Below are 23,737 nucleotides of genomic sequence, written 5' to 3'. Positions count from 1 at the left end.
TAAACAGGTTAGGATCGCGCACATGGCAAGATAACTGAAAAAGAAAAAAAAAAAAAAAAGACTAAAACCAGGGATTCAAACAGCTGTCCAAAGGCACTGAGAGTAGCAGGCAAGAGTTGGTGCAAAAGAGAAGAGCGGGCTCGAGAGACAGAACAGGGGGAGGGCGTTTGCCTTGCATTCGGCCAATCAGGGTTTGATCCCCAGCATTCCATATGGTCCGCTGAGCACTGCCAGGAGTGATTCCTGAGCATAGAAAGCCAGGAGTGACCTCTGAGCATCACTGGGTGTGGCCCAAAATTTTTAAAAAATAAATTCAGAAGGAAGTGGGAAGGAGAGAGCGGCCAGGTCAAGGCTTGTGACACGCCCACTGCAGACATGAGCACAGGCTCCCCCACGCATTCCCGAGGCAGCCCCGAAGCACAGAGCTGGGAGGAGCCCAGACCACCTCTGGGTGTGACCCCAAACTCACCCCTGCCCCGTCCCCCCCCCAAAGAAGATAAAATATTTTTATTGCTGGTCCAAATCATCTTGAGTTTTATGATGGTGTTATCAACCTTAGAGAGCTGAAGGGGCTTAGTCCCACGGTGTGGGAAGGAGGTAGGGCACAGCCTGCGGCTGAAAATGCAGATTTCAAGATGCTGAAAATACCTGAAAACTGTTAGTCTGGGTAGACTTCTGCCCACACTCTCTAAGTTGTTCAAGTAACAGAGCATTAAGTTCACCCAATCACCTTTATCTGAAGTTGCTGCTCCGCTAGGAGGTACTGAAAGTCTCTTGTTGGACTATGATTTAAAACACACAATGAAATAGCATGGTCCTTAAACCCATTTCCATTCGGGAAAAGATAAGCCAAGAAACCCAACCCGACCATGCAGCTCTCAGATTTATGGAAGAGAAATAGATGCCATGACTGAAAAGCTCTATTCCAAAACACCCATCGGTGAACTTAATTGAAGTCCAAGTCCTCTTTCACTCAATAATCAAGGGTCCCGGAAGGAGAATCTTCTTCATAGCTAAGTCTATAAAGCCTCACTTTACTACTTTGCTTTCCAGTGTGTTTATTACACGCAGAGGAAAGAGCTGATGGTAAAGTGAGACCTTGGCAACTTCTAAACACCTCCATAAAGGCGTCTCACACTTAACTGCACCAGCCTTCCTAAGGTTACACTGGAGAGCAAAACAAAGGCGGCCTCTCTGTAGAAATAATTTCACCAAGACTCCCGGTAACGGACACCACTGTCGAAGAGTCAGCCCATGCAGGAGCAGTTCAGTTCTGCTTCTCCTTCGCGTTACATTCAGATTCTTTGTCTGTTCTGCATTCAAACAGGAATGCGTTTCTGTGTGCCCCTACCTGAAAGGGTAACTGCTTTATCACGGGGGGGGGGGGGGGGGGTTGGAGCTAACGGCACACAGAGGCCTTTCAGAACCATCAGAGGGCGAAGGGGGCTGCACACAGCAACTCCTCACTGTCAAGAAAATGTCTGGTGAGGTTACCCATGAAATCAGCCACCACGCTCAGAAAATGAAGCACGATGCTTCTAGGAGGGTCCCCTCACCACTGCACGGGCTCGGGAGCTGTGAGCTGCTCCTCACGATGAGACCCCAAACCTCAACTCTCCCGAGGAAACTGCAGGCAGCTCACTAAGTCTGCGCAGAGTCTTCGAGCGGCCTCAGGTAGTGCAAGTCAGTGAGGTGGGCTGGAAGGCCGACACGGCCTGGCACACAGGGAGGCCGCTGGTGTAGAACTGGTGTTGAAGGGGGCTGCACTTTCCCAGGTAATTCTCCTATCTTTTTCAATGTCTCAGAGGATGGGACTGAAACATTGAAACTGGGGGAGTTGGGAGGTGGGGTAGGAGAGAGAGAGAGGAAAGATGGGGGTGGAGACAGAGTCGGACGCAGAGAGACCCACCCCTGGACAGAGCTCGGTGACGTTCATGCAAAGCGCAGGCAGGAAGGGGAAAGGGCAGTTCGAATCCTCCAGTGTATAATAAGCACAACAGTCTAGCAGATCAGGTGCGAGGGGAGGAGGGCAGGACAGGCAGGTAAAAAGAATTTCAAAGATGGGTGCAATTCATGCCCATTCTTTTACTCAGGATGTTTGCACTGGGAAAAAAAAATGTCTGAAAATTCACACAGATCAACTCACACTAAAACAATGATTACAGAAATCTCTTTTGTGGTCTTAAATAAAATCAACTTAAATATCAATCATAAAATCTAGTATTTTAATGATTTCATCTTGTATTTTTAATTTTAAATTACAGTTTCTTATAATTCATTCGTTTTCATTAAGTTGAATATTAGTGAGAGAAATTTTAAAAAACTGACTTGAAATCATTTTTGTGAATAATTTTTCCTTTTAATCATTAATTCCTTTCTGAAAATTTCTAACACTAGATACAAATTTAGTGAAATACTGAAATTCTCACTTCAGGAATTAGTATTTCAGTTTCTTTAGTTCCCATTCTGCTTCTGAAGTCTTCCTCTCTATGAGGGAAGTAAACAATAAAAGTTTTAGACTAAATGTAATGTGTCAGTAAGGCTTAACTTTTAAAGTTGAATGTCATAGTTTTCTCCATTGGAGAAAAGGTTTTGATTTATCCTGCTCTAAATTTACTGGCTGGGCTTTTGCCAACACAATAAAAGTAAACAGTAATAAATAACTAAATGGATCCACAACTGGCAATCCAATTTTAGGTACAATTTATACAAATCCTACTTCTTACAGAGAGGAATAAAATACTTTAACAAGTACAAAGCTAAAATAGCTCAGCATAATCAGGAAAAAGTTCACTAGAATGAAAAAAATTCAAAACTGCAATGACAAGGTTTCCCCTTTCTGTCCAACAGCTAATAACTCTAGGCATACCAGAGATGTTTGATAAATATTATTAAAATAACAAAAATGACAGCGATGGTGATAGAACAACAGGGCACTTAACTTGTACCAGAGGCCAACAAATATTTTTTAATACAGACTGGCAACAATGATATGACCTACGGAATGTTACCAATCCCTATCCAGAAGACAGGAAGGGCTCCTAGCATTGCTGGGAAATGGTAACGCTGGGGTTCGGTAAAGGCTGGACAATGCCAAAGGCCTCAGCTACAAAGCTGAGATGAGAAGTAGTCAAGTGAACAGTGTTTAGAAATAGTTCTGAGAATTTCAAAATAAATATACCCAAACACATTTCATCTACTTCAATATTGCAACCTGCATATATTGCATACAGTAAAAGTGTAAGATTTTCCTTCCATTTCAGAAGAGCCCTTCAATACTGGTGACCTATTATTAGATTTTAAAATGCTTTCCTAGGAAATATTGTAACTAAAATTATTTTATAACATAAAAGTCAGAATTTTATCCATCTTATGAAAGAGCAATTAAAAATCTTTATGTTTAATTATTTTACTTTAATCCAGTGACTTATAGAAAAAAAAAGAATGTCAAAGTCCTAAAGTCAGAAAATGGAAAGGAGTTATAACTACACCATAACATTTTATTGAAATGATTCCAAAATTAAAGCAGCATAACAGTATGTCCTTCGGTATTAATATTTTAGATTTTGGAACAGTCTGTTTGTTACTGGAAAAACACTGAAGTTTGCACAAAGATCCAAACTAAATATGGACTTATATTACTTGTTTGCCTGATGTCATACTTAAAAAAAAAATCCTGCTTATTAAGCATACCTTGGCAAAAAATACGGTGAGGTGAGTTTCACTGCCAACAATCCAAATAGGGTATTTTGGAGATTTCAAGTAAGAACCAACCTAGAACAAATGTAGCAAGATAAACAATGAAAATGTTATATTAACTGTTAAGTATTTTTGTCCATGACTATTTGGGGCATGACTGTGTGTCCAATTCACTTAATAGAGATGAACTGGCCAGGAAGATTTTATCACAAAGCCCAAATGCTGAATGAAAAATGAGAATGTTATAAAAAATGACAGGACTAAGCTTACATTGTACCTTTACATTAGAATACAGACTTAACACAAATAGAAATCATGAGTTCAGCCCCAAGAATCACTCTCAGATTTCCTCAAGCTTATAGTGAGAATGAGAACTTCTAGAATTTCAGCTTGCCACCTCATGCTTCAAAACTGTACGTTTGATAAATTAATACATTAGTGATGCATGACTTAATAAAGGAAAAATGTCTTAAAGTTCCTGTCTTCAAAAAACCTAGGACAATATGATAAATTCTCTCCAGGAAGATGCACAACTGAAATATTTAAGAATATAAAGAATCCTTCAGTGACACTTTATGTTCAAGGTTTTATGACACAGTCTACTTAAAATATATATACTTAAAAATTATACTTACAGTCTTTAAAGATTATATATTTATTCCGTAAAACTACAGTGTCAAAACCTAAGAGAGCTGAGTTGGGTCCGCTAGTGGCGGTGGAGCATTAGCACCCCCAGCTGCTCTGCTAGCGGGGGGATGGGCTGGGTAAGCCAGTGATGGCGACGTGTCAATGCAGGTGCTGAAAAGGATGGCTTGGTGACAAGAGAACAAAAGCAAAAATTCATTTATGTTGATATGCACCGTGTGCTCAATTCATATTAATCTGGAGAAAAACTTGACTGCCAAGATTTTATCACTAAGACCAACTGCTGAGTGAAAAGTAAAAATGTCAGAAAAATTGTCAGGGCTAAGCTTACAATGTACCTTTGCATCAGAACAACGACACAGACTTAACAAACTGACATCACAAGCTTAGCCCCCAAATATGCAGAACTACATATGTAATATATATGTAAATAACATACATAAAATAAATATGAAAAGGAAATAATTTCATTTGTAGTAGTGAGCACATATTTTCAATATTATACGAAAAATGTTGCTTTCGCTACCAAAGGGTAATTTGTTATTTGAGCACAGAATAGGTAAATGCTCAAATTTACAGCTAGCTAATATGGTTACGTCCTTAAACTAATGCATGGTAAATGTATATCCATATTTTGAGGAAAATATCAAGAGTTACATTCAATTCTGTGGGTTGCTTTTTCCCCTTTTCCTTACACTGTCTTGCTTCATCTCTGGAGGTGGGTCAGAAATTCCCTTCCAAAGAGCTGGAGCCTACAGCCCCGCCCACCCTTCGCAGCCCCGCCCACCCTTCGCAGCCCTCCCCACGGAAGCCAGGCAGAGAAAGCATCCGCCTGCAGCCCGCTGGACCCACACTTAGCCAGTCCACAGGGAGCTCAAGCAAAGGAGCCAACTCCACACCAATTCTCATTCATAAGCTGCCCCCGAAGCCACCGCCTGCTGTGGCCCTGATTCCAGGAGGGCCCCCGAGTGGCCCTGCTGGGTAAGCCACCAAGTGAGTCTGAAAGTAACCAGGAGCTCAGCTTTTGCCTACCAGTGTGGCGTAATCCACAGAGGAAAGTGTTTGAGTCTCTAGTGGAGAATACTGCTGCAACGCAAAAGGAAAACACAGCGAGAAGCCACCGCCTTTGCTCACCGGTGGGGAAACAGTCTTCCCTTCCACGCAACGGTGACAAAGGCACGTTCAGAAATGCTCACGACTCTGGCGCGCTTGTTTATGGGCCACCTGACCTGTGTCCTGCAAGACCGGTGCCTGCTTCCGGTCTATTCTATCAGGACAGACAACAGAAAAATGAAAAACAGAAAATGTGACAGCACTCAAACTTCGCCACAGTCACTGTCCTTCGGCGATGATGTAAAAGGGGGTGAGTGAAGGAGACGACTCTGGGTCTCAGGTGGAAGGAGGGCCTGGGCAGGCGAGGAGCTACCCAGGGCGCGGGTGCTGCTCAGGGCAGAGAGGACAGCAAGATGACCCCGTGGGCAAGAGGGCTCTGGGTGCCCGGCAGCTGTGGGGTGGCAACGGGAGGCCAGGCAGGACCCCGATCCGCTGCCCCACAGGCCCCAAGGTGAACATTTCTCATGTTTGAACTCCACACTAGTTCTCCTGCAACACACACACACTTTTATTTTTAACAGCTTTCCTGAAATATTTTTGAGATAAAAAGTGTACAAGTCTCACATGTACAACATAATGTTTTGAAATAATGCGTACATCATGAAAAAGGTCGCCACGATCAAAGGCATGAATGAATCCAATGCCTGTAGTGTCCTTGTGTGCACATATGTTCACTTTTAGGGTACGGGAATTATGTGTGTTGGGGGAGGGGACACATATTGATTCTCTGGTTCTCAGCTTTCCTGGTAAAATTAAAGACAGTGAAAATAGGAAGTGGCAGTTTTTTTAACAGTATGATCATTACTATGATGTGGACAGGATGAAAACAATTATCAAATCCATTTTCAATCAAATCTAAATATAGTCATGAGAGAGGGTGAGATCCTACTGTGACTTAAAAAAAAATCAATCTCCGCTTTACAATCACCAACTTAATCTGGAAAGGAAAATTAGACTGGCTTCTCTCTCCAAATCAAGATATCTTATTAGGTGCACATGATTAATGATTTAAATCCCATTTGAAACTATTTAAATTTCCCAAAGTTGTTTCAGGCCATATGTACAACAGACTCCTAATCTCTCCCCTTGTACCAAGGAGCTTATAAAGTATTCCCAGTTGTATGGGTGAGGCAATGAAGTTAGCAAGGAAGAAGCGGTACCTCCTTTTCTCTCAATTTATTAGAAAGATATTTATATTCAAGAACAGGCTTCTCTGTTCTATGAATTATTTTGTACTGGGTTCAAAATAATTTGTTTTTTTTTGTTGTTTTTTTTTTTTTTTTGGTTTTTGGGTCACACCCAGCGATGCACAGGAGTTACTCATGGCTCTTCACTCAGGAATTACCCCTGGCGGTGCTCAGGGGACCATATGGGATGCTGGGATTAGAACCCGGGTCGGCCACGTGTAAGGCAAACGCCCTACCCGCTGTGCTATCGCTCCAGCCCCTCAAAATAATTTGAACCCAGTGGGTGAACTGGGTTCACCCACCGTCAGAAAGAAAATAACTTACAAGCAGGTAATGTTGCATGACCAGCTGTTTAATTCTAACCTTGGTAAGAATGTCAGTTTAGGGACAAAGAGAAAAATACTTGCAGTAGCTATCAATTGTAGGAAGCTAAAATATGATGCCTCGGGAGAAAAGCACTGTCCACAACAGGAGACATGGAAACGAAAAACATCTCAAGAATCAGAAAAATCAACTTACTTTACAGTATCTTAAAGCTTCCATCAATGTTAGGAATCCGACAGATGCCTGTTCGTGTATTCCAAGAAGTTCTTTAAAGAAAGTTAGCAGAGTATTAGCACATGTAAGTCTGGAAAGTACTTATACACACATATAAATGCACCCATGCACTCACTATCTCTGGACACATAAAGATATTGTACATGAAAACCATTTTTCAACCCCAAACTACATTGTAAGAGCCTTGCATATATTTATAGTTATGAGTTTACATGAAATTATCATTATAGTACTTTCATCAGAAAATACCATTTTTAGATTTGTGGTTGGTAATTGTTACCTCAGATATACATTATACGTATTCATAAGACTTTATATTCAATGACAAATTCTTTTAAAAAAATATTTTGTGTGTATACATATTTCAGTTTTAGGCCTCATCCTGTGATGCTCAGAGATTACTCCTGGCCTTGCACTCAAGAATTACACCTGGCAGTATACAGAGGACCATATGGATGCCACGGATTGAACCCAGGTTGGTCATGTGCAAGGCAAACTACTATCTCTCCAGCCCTACAATGGCAATTCCTTAATGAAGGCAAAAGACCCAAGGACTCTCTGGAAATTTGAAAATAAAACAAAACTCTGATACTCATTCAACGTGAAATGATTTTGATTTAGAAAAGCAAATGGCTATGCTAACCAGAATTTGAAAATTTAATCACTGTTTAAGCTACTTGCAGAATTCTTTTCAAATGATGACCCGATACCACTTTCCTCTCCTAAAATTAGATACTGGCAATATTCCTAAACCTTGGAAATAAAGCCAAATAGAAAACATGTATGGTTTACTGCCATACAGGAGCTGAAAGTTTGTAAAGGAAACCGTGAAAACAAGAGCGCTCTCTGTTGACCCGTATACATATGCATGCCATATCTTATGATACAAGAGACGGAAGAGATGCTTGCTGTGTCAGTATCTGAGGGTGGGAACACTGGTGGTGGAAAACGGGCACTGGTGGAGGGATGGGTATTCGATCATTGTTTGACTAAAACGTAATCACAAAAGTTTCTAAGTCTGTAACTGTATCTAGCAGTGATTCATTCCAAGAAAAAAAAAAGAATTTAAAGGTTTTAAAAAAAAAAGAAGCACATAAGGATATTTTTCTCAGACAAGAAAGAAGAGGAAACAAAACCAAAACTCTTCAAGGTAGAAGAACAGCAAAGCAGGCTCAAGGGCTGCTGCAGGAAAGTCGTGAAACAGCAAAGTTCCTCGGAGGGTTCGAGCTTGGGGAAACGTGTGACTTGCTCCAGTCAAGAATTAAGACTCATGTTCTGAGCGGTGTGAGGAGAGCGCCGAGTTGTGTTTTAGGAAACTGGCACTAAGGTCCCCTTGGGGTGCCAGAGCAGAGACAGACACACCACTGCAAAGTAACTCGGGAGCACTGCGGCTGGGAAGATGTGGGTGCACAGAGCAAGCACAGCACGAAGAACGGAAAGACGAGATTATTCACCGTGGAGACGCAACAGTGACGGTCAATTTCATGGCGAATATATATCAACTGGAATAACAACAACCTGGTCATCCAAAATTTCAAAAATGCATTTATTTCTGGTAAAGAAGATGTCTGCTGTAAACACAATGCTTAGCCCTCTGTAAGCTTTTTACCATCTGGCCGTGTTTGGCCCATTTTGCTATTAAGATGCTTTCCTTAGTTCATGTAAGAACAGCCGCCCAGTCTCACTGAGGTCACAAATATCTCACTATGTATCCTTAAGGACCATATTTGGATGAGGTCAGCCAAGCATTGGTGGCTTAGGGATTTTTTTTTTTATAAATTCAAAGTAAACACAAAATACATATACGTAAGTTTGTACTTTTTCACTCAGTTTGAAATTCAGTCTTTTGTCTTTTGCGGGGGGGGAGGGGGGGGGCTTGAGGGTCAACTCATCAGTGACTCTCGGTCAGCGGGGCAATGCAAGGGCCCATGGGTGTGACTGCCCAGCGGGTCTCAAGGCCTCGCCTGATTTCTAAAATACTCTGATTTCTAAAATCAGTTACCGCCACCTAGTGTTAAGATTAGGAACTGCATTATCTACTTCCTTGGACTTTTAAACAAATGTTTAATATTTATACTAATATACTTCCGGACTGGAGTGGTAGCAGAGTGGGTAAGGTGTTTGCCTTGCACGCACTTAACCCAGGTTCGATTCCTCCGTCCCTCTCGGAGAGCCTGGCAAGCTACCCATGGTGTATTCAATATGCCAAAAATAGTTAACAAGAAGTTTTACAATGGAGACGTTACTGGTGCCTGCTTGAGCAAATTGATAAACAACAGGACGACAGTGCTACAATGCTATAGTGCTACAACTAATAAACTTCCAGATAAAACAAACTAGCAGTTCATAATTGCTGAGTTATTCATATTAGGTCAGTAATCACATGTGTAGTAGTAAAGATAATTTAGCTGGTAATATTAAAAGTTATTATTTCCTTATAGGATCCATATATGTAAATTTTTTATCTTGATAAAGTACATCATTAAGAATGTCAAAGTTGCAATTAAAGTGAGTTCAAATTAAGAGTTGTAATCAAAGTGAGTTGCATTTTTGTAATTACATTCTTATATATTACGACTCACAGAATTCATTTATGTGTTTCCAAATCTATTTAGTTGAATAAATTTTAAGTGACATTTAAAAAATATCTGTTGAACTTCATTTCCTTAGCTTTGCATTTAAGTTTAACCATGATTACATGTGCAGTCCTATCAACACATAGCTGCTTTAGTCAGTGGGACTGAACACACACACTCAAACACACTCACACACTCAAACACACTCACACACACACACTCAAACACACTCACACACACACTTTCTCTCACACTCACACACACACTCTCTCACACTCACACACTCACTCTCTCTCTCTCTCTCTCTCACACACACACACACACACACACACTCACACTCATATTTCTGATTTCTGGTGGGGAGGCCTCCTAAGCAGCACTGAGGGCCGAGGGGTGACAGCCACTCTTGTGACTGAGAACAGTTCAATGTGAGGGTCCGAAACTGCGGTGCTGCTTGGGCCTACGAGTGCTCGGGGAGCCGCTGAGGGGCGGGAGCTGGGCCTTGCGCTGCCCGGAGCAATCCTGCGGGAGCCAGGAATCTCCTTTGCTCCAACGACCACACCCCACTGCCGGCAGTCTCTACAAAAGTGCCCCCTGGGCCTTTCAAATTTGCCCCTGAAGCAGAAGCCAGGAAACCAGGCGGCATATTCAGTGCCGAGTACCGGAAGGAAGAATGTAAGCTCAGTGCTGGGCCTCAGAGGCCTGAAGGAGCACGAAGAAGGTCCGCCCGGGGACCTCTGCAAGCCGCGTGGACTCAGAATAGAAGAGGAACCCGACAACGCCAGCTCGACTAGAATGAGCTGAGAGCTGGGCAAAGGCTCTGACTCCGCCAAGCACGACACAGGCAGGCAGGCAGGGTCGAAGAAGGGACCGCAGGGAGAGCGTCACTTACACCCAGGGGACAGCCATGACCGAAGGGTCTCCCCTCCCTCCCTCCCCTCCCTCCCAGCTCTCCCCCTCCTCTCTCCCTCCCTCCCCTCCCCCAGCCCTCCCTCCTAGCACTCCCCCTCCTCTCTCCCTCCCTCCCCTCCCTCCCCCCAGCCCTCCCTCCCAGCTCTCCCCCTCCTCTCTCCCTCCCTCCCCCCAGCCCTCCCTCCTAGCTCTCCCCCTCCTCTCTCCCTCCCTCCCCTCCCTCCCCCCAGCCCCCCCTCCTCTCTCCCTCCCTCCCCCGAGCCCTCCCTCCTAGCACTCCCCCTCCTCTCTCCCTCCCTCCCCTCCCTCCCCCCAGCCCTCCCTCCTAGCTCTCCCCCTCCTCTCCCCCTCCCTCCCCCCAGCCCTCCCTCCTAGCTCTCCCCCTCCTGTCTTTCTCCCCTCCCTCTCCCTCCCTCTCTCTGTCCCTTTCTCTCTCCTCTCTCCCTCTCCTCCCTCTCTTTCTGTCACTCTCTAACTTACTCGGGCTTAAGACAGCGATTTCCTACCACAGGTGCACCCGAATGGCCGCGCAGCCTGTGTTAAGTTAAATCTATCAGTCGCACAGGCGAGGGCGACATTATCCCAGACACCGGGATGTGAACGGTCACACTGGGGGAAGCGGAGGCGGCACCGAAGGAGCCGGAAGCTGCTGGACACGGAGGTTCCCTTGGGCAAGGCTGCATCTTCCGCCCAGAATTCTGTTCTTAGGGCAGATCTCATCGTAAATGTTTTCCGTAGGAAAAATGAAAGAAAAGAAAGTTAAGCCCTCCAAAAAAAAAAAAAAAAAAAAAAAAAAGCCAGGAACCACTGTGTGGCCTAGTGCGGATGCGGGCGTCCCCGGGAGCCCAGGAAGCGGAGGAAGACTGGCGGGCCTCCCGGGAGAGGAGCAGGTCTCGGAGCAAGAAGTCCCAGGAACTAGAAACAAAAGCATTTCTTCCATGCCTAGGCCCTAGGCACAGGAGTGTGGCCCCAAAATGTAGTACGACACAACACAACACTTGAGGAGAACATTTGCTCCCTACCCCCGGCTCCTAATCCCGACGGTTCTTGAAGACCCTACTGACTGCTACGTTCACAGACTTTCCTAAACCCTCATTCTCCTCAAGAGAGTCAGAAGGGTCACTCAGCTCTCCATAAAACAGACAAGAAATTTGGGGTTAAACTCTCCTTCTCTGCCCTCTGTAAATGAGGAAACAGCGGCCAGGCTGCTGTGAGTGCAAGGCAGCCTTTCAGGTCATCTCACACATTCATTCCAGCACTGAAGAACGGACCCGTATCCAAGCAGTGTCTCAGAACGAGGAGTTTATCGGCTCTGGAATCAGAAAGCTGCAGTTCACTGGCAACTCACTAAGCCCCGTGAGGTGAAACCAGACACTCCAGAGACGCTGCCTCATTTCCCACATCTACAGAGAATGACCTTCAGGGTGTTTAAGAATAAAATGAGAAAAAGCGGGGGGGGGGGGGGGGGGATCCATATATTCATCCACCTGGTACCAACACTACAGGACTTGGCATTATTTAAGAAGTGGATATTAAAGGCTTTAGTAATCATCAGCCACCAACAGCTGTCACTGCTGTGCTGCTGTCTTGGAGCCACAACCACCAGCGCTTGGGGGCTGACTCTTGGCGATGGTTAGCATCACTCCAGGTGGTGCTTGGGGGACCCTCTGGGGTCTGGGGATCAAGCCTGTTCTGGCTGCATGCAAGGCAAGTGCTTGGCCCACTGTACCATCTCTCTGGCTCCCGTAACTGCTTTCTAAAGGAAATTAACTATCTGAGGACAAAGCTTGCTCTCCCTCTGCCAAAACAGTGACTTTTGGTCAGTTGTAATGTTTTTCTTCTCTGTTTATTTATTCAGTACGACTTGTTTCAGAACCTACTAGTTATTGAACCTCAAGTTCAAATGCCTGATTCACTGCGGAATCCAACAGACAGTACATTCCTGCAGTCTATCATTGAGGAAGCAGGGAACTGTGGCACGAAGGAAAAGTGGCGGCGTCCACCGCTGAGTGTAGGTAGAAGCAGTTTATGCCTTTGCTTTCTGATGGTGGAGAAAAAATATCACTGAATTATCTGTGCTTCATCTTTTGTTACTATAATCTGAGGTTAAAGGAAAAAAACAAACACCTCAAATTATATTGCTTAGCACAAAGCACATAAATACTAGTTTCTTTCTCCTTCCTATGCCAAGTCTATCACTGTGTCTCTCACATCTGTCTAGACAATTTACAATCGTTTTTGACCTGCTTCATTCTAACGGATTCTACAGATTCATGCTCGTGTTCTATGTCTGTTATTTCTCTGTCCAGTTGCCTTTGACGACGCTCTTCTTAAACTCTGCTAACTGAAATAAAACGTCTTGTCTTCAAGGTGGCGTGTGTCTGCCCAACTCTGTGGCCTTCCTCCGAGTAGCTACTCTTCCCTCACAGGGGCAAGGCGAGAGCCCCTGGTCCGAGGCCCTGGCCGCAGAGCACTGTGGCCAGGGGAAATGTTTCCAGTCACATTGGGCACAGCACCAGGAGATTCTGTGCTACCCAGCCCTGCGCATGGATGTATTTCTAAGCCCCGAGAGCGACACTGCAGTAAGGACAGCACGCCACTGCCCGGAGGGACTCGGCTGCTTCCCAAGGCTCCTGGAGACAGAATTTTATTTTATAATTTTTTATTTTTTTAATTGAATCACGTTGAGATACACAGTCACAAAGCTGTTCATGATTGGGTTTCTCTGTTTCTCTCTCTCTCTCTCTCTCTCTCTCTCTCTCTCTCTCTCTCTCTCTCTCTCTCTCTCTCTCTCTCCCCCCTCTCCCTCACCCATCTCTCCGTCTCTCTCCCTCCCTCTATGTCTCTGTCTCTCTCCTTTCTCTCCCCCCCCACACGTCCCCCCTTTCTGGGCACTATGGTCTGAAACACAGATATTAAGAGGTTATTATGTTTGTGAAAACAGACTTTTAGGCTTCTTAGAATAAACTCAAAATGCTTGCAATGCTCAAGTTTTACACAAAACGTTACTACCCCACTTTCAGACATGACTAAAGTCAAACAGCATGCATTTGAACCCACCCATTTTCCGTTTTAAGAACAGGGAAAGAACTGTTCTATTACAAAGTACGTATCCCCTAAGGATATGGAGCCAACAGAGAGATGCAGAGTCATTACATATCCCACTGTGTCCCAGTAAAATATTAATCCTAAGCGAAGACAACGAAGAAGGTACTCACTCATTCCTGAGCATTCTCTGTCACCATCCCAAACGTTGGAGACGGCATGGCCCGTCAGCAGGAGGTTAATTAAACTTTGGCTGTTAATAAAACATCGAAAAATAATTAAAACAGAAATAAGGTTCATCGATCTCTTTGGGAAAACATAATGACTTTTCCACATTAAATTAGGTTGTATAAAAAACCCGGCAGAGCCTGGCAAGCTACCTGTGGTGTATTGGATATGCCAAAAAACAGTAACAATAAGTCTCACAATGAGAGACATTACCGGTGCCCTCTCAAACAAAATTGATGAGCAACGGGATGACAGTGACAGTAAAAAACCAAGCGAAGAAAAGCCTGATGCTTTTCTCCCCACCCACCACCCAACGCTTCTGAACTAATGCCCCGCTAACTGGGTCACTGAAGGCAGCAAGCGGGGGCTGTGACTCCACATTCTCACACATTTAACAACTTCACCCGAGGACTAAAGAATGCTTCAGTGGACAATTTACTTCATGTATGAAGTCATTTTTCAAAATGCATAAATAGTTATTTTGTGTTTGATGGAAGATCTACTCTCTCTCTCAATATATATATATATATATATATATATATATATATATATAGCTTTTTGGGTCACATCCAGCGATGCACAGGGGTTACTCCTGGCTCTGCACTCAATAATTACCCCTGGTGGTGCTCAGGGGACCATATGGGATGCTGGGAATTGAACTCGGGTAGGCTGTGTGCAAGGCAAATGCCCCACATGCTGTGCTATTGCTCTAGCCCTGATCTACAAGTTTTCGGGGAGGGATTGTTATTTCATGGGGGCCACACCCAGCAGTGCTCAGGGCTGACCCCAGATTCTGTGCTTAAGAATCACTCCTGGCTGCTTATGGGACCATCCTGGGTCTGTCCCACGCCGGGTAAACACCGTCCCCACTGTCCTATGGCTCTGGCCCCGAGATCTACGAATTTTAACTGGCACAGCAGAAAGATCTAGAGATTGACATGCTTATCAGTATGCCAATGATCTTAGTAGAAACCACTTCTAAAAAGCTTGAGAGGAAAGTAGTCTCAAAGAAAAATAGGCATTTTTCCCTCCCAAGCAGGAAAACACAACTAAGCACACGCTGATTTCTCAGTCAAATGAGGAAGACAGCACACGTTAGAAAATTCTGTTTGCTGAATATCCAGCATAATCTGTTAAAATATTTCTGCTTTCATTTTAAAACCAAAAAATATTTTTGCTCCATGAATACAATCTACAAATAAAACTAAAGTGGAAGTTATCATTCATGCCAAAAAACAAGCTATGCATTCAGTACCAGACTGCCAAAATTCATACTCAATACGCCACAAATGGGGTTCCCTCTTAAGTTACTGAAAACCGAAGCTCACGGAAATATAAGGAATTTTAATTACCTGCCATGTCCATATACAGGGTCTATCAAGGGCTCACTTGAATCCTCAATTTCATTTTTTATGTTTTCTATGCCCTAAAGAAACCAAGAATTCATTAGCTTACCTTTTCAAAACTAAAAATAAAAGTTGTGATAGAAAAATTTCACTCTCAGTACAAGTCAACAGATCACAATTACAGGAGGTTCTCAAATAACACTGATTCAATGTTATTTTTTGCTACAATGTTTGTGAGAAAAAACCTTGGCTCCTGGCTGCGACCAGTGGAGTCCACCCGGGGCCCTGGGATTAGGGCCCGAGTCTCTGCCCCCTGCGCCTCAGACTAGCAGCAGTCAGGTGAAAAAGGAATGGGAGAATGCAAAAGAGATGGCTTCAGAGTGTGCTTCCGGTATCTAGAAGTTTGGTGATATCTTTTGTAACCAGAAACCATGGTAACTTATTAACTTTTGATCCTCTCAATTAGCATATGGCCAAATTGATTCTGTCTTGGTCATCTTGCTTAAAATTCTGTTTCTAAGAATTTATCAACAACTTTTAAATAATCCCAAATAAGCAAAATTATCAACAGTGTTTAACTGAGCAAGATGTGAAGAGCAGGTGCAGAGATGAGAGTGGTCATCACGCTCTAAGAATATCTCTGATTTTCATTGGGGGGCTTCTAAATAAAGAACACCAAGAGACTCGTGGGTAATAAGGCTAATTCTGAATAAAAGGGTCTGCAGATAAAATGTCCACATTGCAAGAGGAAGATTAAATTTACAGTTAACATTCATTTTATTTTATGCTACTATAAAATCAAACCTAATATGCTTGCTAAGGCAACTGCATTTTCTTAAAACTTACTGGAACAGTGTTATTGAACACTCAGGAACATAGCTGAGTGCTGAGGGATCGAAATACACATACAATGATAAAGATTTATTTTAAATTGTGTACTTAGGTGCTGCTCTTTCAAGGATGTACTAAGAATATGTAAACTTGAAGGTTATGAAAACCAATTGGCTCATTGATTTTCTATGATTAATATAATCTTTCAAATGCTCCCATTTTCAATCTAATCTAATGCTCCCAGAAGGCATTCAAGTCACCAAAAATCTAGATACTGGACCAGTATACAGCTCAGTCATTTTTCAATGTCATCAATTCCAAAATGACAAAGGTTAGCGGCCACTCGCTGCGCTACGCATCTAACTTGAACTATTGGAGTTACTGAGTTATGGGCCATTTCAAAAGATGAGAGATAAGTTTTTAAAATAAATGACTGCAGGGAGAGACAAACAAGGCATGAGCTCCTGCCCCTGCCTGCCTTATTAACAATATGAAGTAGGCACCGATGAAACGGGAATGAACTGACTGAGAGCCGTGATCATCAAAGGGTTGTTTCAAAGACCAGCTCAAAGGATAACGGGACACAATGCCTCACTGGCTGTCAAGGACAGAAGCTGGCGGGGGGCCTCGGAGATAGCTCAATGGGCTGCGGCATGCTTCGTGTGCAGGAGACCAGGCTCCCTATTTGGGTACTTGGTGCCAGTTCCCATCCCTAGCACTGCATGGTCCCGTGAACACCACCAAGAGTGACCCTGAGCACAGAGTCTGGAGCTTCTGAACTCTGCAGGGTGTGGCCCCCAAAACAAAAATAAAAATGAAAAGCAAGACTGGAGATAGGAAGAGTTCCGAGCACGAGGCATGGGGGGACTGTCCAGGGCTTAAGGCGCTTGCCTTGCAGGTGGCCGACCCTAGTTCTGTCCTCGGCTCTGCAAGGTCACCCAGGCAGAGTTGGGAGCAGGTCCTGAGCACCAGCGGGGTGCCATCCAACCCACCTCCACCAGTGCCTTAAGCATGCATAACTGGGAGATTACGTATAGGCAAGAAAATCTGGTGAGCTATTCCCCTTCCTGATTGTCATCGCTGCTGTTTATCCTACCAATGCACTTTTATTCTTTCTCTTACATACGCTAATTTTAAAAAATTTCTGAATGTAAAATATCACTCAAACATGTTCTTGATCTTCTCCATCACTGCCCCAGCTGCTGTTCACTGAATCATCTGAATCATCACTTTTCTAGTCCGCCTGACCCTCAGCTCATACTCCCCATCTAGCACCGTCCACCCCAGTTTAAGCACTCTTCCATCAATATTAAGATTATTTTCCCACTCAACATATATTTTTCTTTGCAAGACAGTATTTAAAGCAGTTTTTACACAGTATACAAAGGCTATCCTATCCTAAGGTCTCCATACATGTGTGTGTGTGTGTGTGTGTGTGTGTGTGTGTGTGTGTGTGTAGCCAGACTGATCTTTTACAATTGCCATTGTGGTGCATCACACAGTGTTAATATGAAACTACTTATAATGCCTCTAAAATGCTAAGACCCCAAACCAATATGTCTTTATACTTTCTCTTCCCATTGCTTGGGGAATCTTTTCACACAGTCATCTAGAAAACTTTCCCTTGCTCCTCAAGAACCCAGATCCATCAAGTGGCACCAATTCTATAACCCAGGTCTACCCTTGATTTCACCCAATAAACATCTCCAAAGTTTTCCACAATGCTTTGTGTAAGAAACAAACCACAATACACTGCCAAATTGGAAGTAATCAATGTGTCCATTTTTCACAACACCAAAGAGGAATTATTACTAAATAAACAAGCAAAAAAAAAAAGTGAACTATAGGTCTAATTGCTGGCACTGAGAGCCTGGCAATGCTCAATAAATATTTGTCAAATGAACAAAATGTGATTTCAAACATGGTAAATCTAGTAGGATACAAAACCGAGATGGATGAGGACAGTGCTTGGGGAAAAAGGTTGGAGTGGAAGTGTAAGTGGTAGAACTAACCACAGTAAGGCAAGCTGAGAGAATACAGAGCATCCCTAAACACACAAGCACAATGGATGTAGGGACTGAAATTTCTGCAATATAATAGCTTTCGGGGGGCCAAAGTGATAGTACAGTGGGTAGGACGTTTGCCTTGCACACAGCCAGCCCGGGTCCGATCGCCGGCATCCCATATGGTCCCCTGAGCATGCCAGGAATGATTACTGACTGCAGAGCCAGGAGTAACCCCTGAGCATCGCTAGGTGTGATCCCAAAAGAAAACAAACAAATAAAAGCTTTCAGGCGACATGAGGAACATGTGATAACAGAAAAAGGTGGAAAAGAAGTTATCAAAATAAAAAGGGAAGAACTGAGACGTCATCGAAGGAGAATGTGTATAATGATTTTTTTAGATAAGGAATAGAAGTTCAAAAGCTTGTAAGAAGGGGGCTAATGGTTCAACTGCTATATAAGATAAGGACCAAGATAACATTCGGAATAGGGAGCACTTCGTCATCAGAAAATACTGGTAACTTCTGGTGTCCAGAGAGTGAAGGGGAGAAAGTAAATGTGACAGTGTTCAAATAAATAAGTGAGGGGGAAAGAGAAGCTGATTTCCTTAGTATCATCATATGAGATGACTGTTCTCAGATTCAGAAACGACATCAGAATAAAGTCCCCCACCACAGCAGGAGAAACAGTGCCAGACTCTAGCAGGGCCAGAGGCAGCATCTTCGGACACACACCTTGGTCAGTAACACAGAATAGAGAAAAAGCAATACTCCGAATTTGTTTCCCCACACTGAATACTGATCCAATACAGCATCTTTTAATTCTGACAAACTTCTGAATGATCTTTTTCTGGGGGGAAAAAAAATGAAATATTAGTGCCATGATGAAATTGACTCTGCATTCATAAATGAGAAATTTTTAAAAATTATCCTGTATATTAAAACATCTACTTACTAACAGAACATTTTTCAAATGTCTCAAATCTTCTAACACAAATGTAGCCATTAAGAGCAATAGTTAATTGCAAACAGCCATCAACTATATACATAAAAAGTAATTTTTTGGTGGTGCCAGGGATTGAACCCAAGGCTTCACACATGCAAGACAATTGCTCTACAGCCAAGCAACAGCCCTGGTCTTACTGTGACTCTATGTAAAATATGGCCCCTGCGTGGCAGGGAATCTCTTACCTTTTAGGTAAAGCATCTGCTCAATAAATTCTTTTTTTATCTCTTCCTCTCCAAATATTTTAAATGAAACTCTTAGTTTTATTCAACTCCTAGCAATTAGGAGTTCAAGAGCAAATCATAAAGTCAATTGTCCTTACGACTAGTTCCACTTTGTTTTCTTAAATACTCAGGACTGCAGGCTCAGGAGCTAGCCCTGGTGGTTATCAGGGGACCGTATGTGGTGAGGGCACTGACCCAGGGCCGGCTGCAACGAGGCAAGTGCCTTACTTCTGTACTCCTCTGGCCAGGCACCAACAAATTCTCTCCACAATTCCACTATCATTTGAAAAATGAAGTCACTTTCTTCTAAGAGCTGTTGAAAACCAAAGGAAACTTGGCTTTTTAAAATATGAAAACTATTTGACAAGTATCCCAATACCCAAACTAAAATGTACATTTGTGTTTTCTTTTAAAAGAAATTAGTATAATACATATTTCAAATGCCACCAATGTGTCTATCAGCAGCTCTCCTTATCTTTTTAATAATGTTGTTCTTACTCTCTCATGAAAATATGGCTCTTAACATTTACAGAAAGCATTATTTTGACAAATAAATAACCTGACATTTATTCTACTAAAAAAAAATCTGTATATGCACTCAGGGAACAAGCAGCTGAATGATTTTTCTCATAGCCATGACTTAGACGCCTTTATTTAAAAAAGTGCATTTTGGCATTAAATTTAGGAATCCGATGATTTTAACAACACACTTACAAACTACTGTTTAACCGCAAAACAAATAAAGCTCTAACATGTAAATTTTAAGGTCCTTATCACATTATCAACAAGCTAAAAATGGCAATGTGTCCACAATGTTAAGTATTTTAAATGTTCTGATGTTACTTACTGAATTAATGCATGAAATCGCTCAAAGCCAAGCTCTTCGACAGCCAAGGCAGCTATACATAAAAGACACTTTTCAGCACTACACATGGCAAATAAATGACACAAGATACACACAGCAGACTGTAAATACTTTCGAGCAATCAAACGTTTCCCTATGTTCTTACTCCCTTAAAATTCTCAGTTTATTTTAATTTTACTATAACATACAATTCTATTTCAGCATCTTAGTTACCGTGAAAATAACTAAAATGGGCATAATACTGAGAATGTAAAAGGGTGATTTAAGACAAACATTTCTTTCTGGTTTACTTAGGTTAGGAGCTTTACAAATATGAGGAATCATTAAGTCACAGTGCTTCACATGTCAGTAACATGTGCTGCACTTTTGGGAGTCTTTCAAGTCATAGATCCAAATAAACTCATCGTAGCTTAGCTTCTTTGAATAGAAAGGTCTTTTGCTTTAATGCTCAACTAGTAAACAAAGGTGTATAAGATGGCATAGCACTTTGAAAACACAGGTTCAACCACAGCCTTAAGTTTGTTTCCTCGTTTATTTATACAATTATTCGGTTTCCAGTAACATTGACAAGTATTACGATGGCATAATTTAAAAAGTTTTTAAAATCAAAGAAAGTCAAAGACCACAGTCCTCAAAGGGAGCGTGTGCTCAGCACTCGGAGACGGGCCAGGCCCCCTGCCACATGGAAGCAGGTCTCGCCTCGCTCCCTCCTCCAGTCAGTGCCACCATCCCGGGTGCAGGAGAGCACTCAGAGTACGAGGAGAATCTTCCCAGAGCCTGGGGCAGTCAGTCTAGCGAGCGGCAGCCCAGGGAGATCCTGACTCCAAGATAGGGAAAGACTTCAAGGACCACGGGAGACGGATTAAAATGCCCCTTCTGATTTGTCAAATGGACAATGGTCAAAACCTGTAATAAGGACTTTCAAAGGTATTCTCTTTTGAAAATGTATGCACTTTGAAACAAAATTTTTCTATCTACAATTCCAAATGTCAGATCATGTTAGCTTTTTCAATGCTTAGTTTTTTATTTTTAAGTTAATTACTAGAATGTCTAGAAATTCAAACAGACTTAAATGATCTCGTGATCTGTGTGGGAAACAAACTGAAGCTGAACCTGAGCGTTCACTATGCGAACACTGTGCATCACCAACAAGCCAAAACGACACACACCACACAAGCCAATGAAATTAATGCTTGTACAGAGGGTCATACTGACAAGGGGTGGGGTGGGGGTTGCTCCACATGTAAAATTTCAAGATAAAGTGAAGAGTCTATCTAACCTTTTGTAAATTGTACTGATTACTCTGCAGTCCTTATCTAATATTTTTACTGGATCTACATTTTGAGAGTAGACAGAGTAATTCAGAAAAAGAGGCAAGCAAAATAAAAGGCTCAGCAGGCAGGATGGTGGAAAAAAATAAAAACCACAAGAACATAACTGGGAATAAGGAAAGAAAAGGTAAAATAGATTGTTACAATGGAATAAAAATTTTAATATAAATGAGCTCATCTGTCAATATCCAAGGTATTGTCTCAATTTTTCAGGTAAAACTTCTAAAAGTTATGCAATATTAAAAACATCTGAAATATGTTTACTTTCGTATTTTAAAATGAGGCTAAATAAGTAAAACTTTCTGAAATGTAGTTTTTGGAGAGAAATCTCAATATAACATGCCCAGCTAAATTCATTCCTAAAGTCTCAAAGTTAATTAATTATAGTCATTTAATCTACAGCAAATCTCACTTCAGAAATGCATATTTTTAGAAGGCACAGAGTATACTGTCAAGTGATTTTTTAATGCTGCAAAGGATTTTTCGCTCCTTTCTTACACAGTAGTATACAGACTGGCTTCAACTACATATCCTTGAAAATAATTTTTATCTCTTCCTCTCCAAATATTTTAAATGAAACTCCTAGTTTTATTCAACTCCTAGCAATTAGGAGTTCAAGAGCAAATCATAAAGCCAATTGTCCTTATGACTATTTCCACTTTGTTTTCTTAAAATACATTGACTTCTATTTTGAAGGGTTATATCTGTAAGGAAATCATCATTTAACTTAATATTGTTTTAAATTTTGGCTTGCAAACTTAGTATGAACCTTTGCTGCTGTAATTAGGAGCTAAAGAGCAAAGTCCCTGGTATCATAGAAATGTTTCAGCCTATGAAGACAAAAGGGTCTCAAACAAGTCCTACACACAGACACATATATCCATCACAAGCAACTGTGATTTATTTTCTGAAAATAAGTTATCCAATTTTCTTAAGAACAATTTCCATAGAGATGGTCATTAATGAAATGCAACAGAAGAAATCAGTTATTGGTAGAAGTACCAGGGGTTGCCAGTTATCAAATGCCACCTATTAGACACCTGTCAGGTGATTCCTGAAAACAAAAACAAAAAAGCAATTTTTTTATCTGGCTTTGTCACTACTAGAAGTTTCCATTTTTCTAGCTCATTGTGGCAGTTTTCAGGTCAGTTACATCACAATTTTCAAAGGCTAACAATCACAAAATATGTAATTTTTATGAATGAGAATGTTTTATTAAAAAATAAATCTTCAATGAAGGTGCAATTTAAGCCTACAAGGAAAACTTCTTTCAAATAATTCAAATACCAGCAATGTTCAAATATTCAGGAGAAAAACAAAAACCATTTTAGAGAAAAGTGTCCCTCTTCATTGTTACTCTAGAAAGCAACAGAAAGCATTTCAGAAAATTTCTGTCATCTCTGCCAACCTTTTCCAATACCAAATAAAACATGAAGCTTCTGAAGCCACAGAGCATTAAAATAAATTCTTTAAACTTTCTAATGAGAGTGGCAAAGCTCAAGAGACTATCATGAAGCTGCAGTAAAAATGTTAAGAGTTTGAGCTGCATTTCCACTTTCCCCCTTAAAATGAAAGCAAGTGTAAATGCTGCATCCTTGAGCAACTGTAATAATGAAATTGGAAATAGAAAAGAAATTAAGGTTTCCTGAACTCATCCTTGTTGTTAAAAGGAAACTGTTCCAGAAACTGAGTTTACGTCCCTTCAAGTTTTTCAACAGAGTCATTCAAACAAAGGCCCAGAGTGCAACTTCAGGACATAAAAATGTATCTTACAAGAATGTTCCACTTGGCAGCTGGGCTCCGCGGGCCCCCCCGAACCACTGGCGCTGCCGTCAGCTGTCTTTCCGCGGGGCCACGACACCAAGCAGTAGGGTCCCGAGTTGTCACAACAAGCACTTTCTAAAATGTCACATAACGTATGACACAGGAGTTCCTTCCGCTCCTCCTCTGAAAATAACCAAAGAGGGGGACGTTACCATGGGGGTGTTGGGTGGGGGGCAGTTTTGTCGTGAATAGGAGTATCAAGCCTGTGCTCATTTACTGATGTGAAATCAAGCCTTGTAAGTGGCAGAAAAAAGACCCATCGAAAAACACATGTCCAATGTTACCTTTGAAAAATAAGGTGCTGGAGGGTGAAAAAGCTGCCACTTCTTAAATGCAGCCATTAAT

The 23,737-nt window shown here is 42.1% G+C and overlaps 1 protein-coding gene across 1 annotated transcript in view; it reads right to left on the bottom strand.

The window, feature by feature from the left end:
- MINDY3 (MINDY lysine 48 deubiquitinase 3) overlaps positions 1–23,737 on the bottom strand; it is a 61,114-nt gene that overhangs the window by 23,285 nt on the left and 14,092 nt on the right. Inside the window, exons 4-10 of the mRNA XM_004605337.2 lie at positions 23,342–23,515; positions 20,220–20,271; positions 18,878–18,992; positions 15,316–15,389; positions 13,909–13,988; positions 7,164–7,234; positions 3,694–3,774 (exon numbers count right to left, since the gene is read on the bottom strand). Of these exons, the coding sequence (XP_004605394.1) occupies positions 3,694–3,774; positions 7,164–7,234; positions 13,909–13,988; positions 15,316–15,389; positions 18,878–18,992; positions 20,220–20,271; positions 23,342–23,515 (647 nt within the window). The remainder of the gene's footprint in view (positions 1–3,693; positions 3,775–7,163; positions 7,235–13,908; positions 13,989–15,315; positions 15,390–18,877; positions 18,993–20,219; positions 20,272–23,341; positions 23,516–23,737) is intronic.

This window comes from Sorex araneus, chromosome 9 (genome assembly GCF_027595985.1).
Source record: "Sorex araneus isolate mSorAra2 chromosome 9, mSorAra2.pri, whole genome shotgun sequence".
NCBI classification, from domain to species: Eukaryota; Metazoa; Chordata; class Mammalia; order Eulipotyphla; family Soricidae; genus Sorex; species Sorex araneus.
The sequence above is the reverse complement of the archived record's forward strand: the minus strand, read 5'-3'. Positions and strand labels throughout refer to the sequence as shown.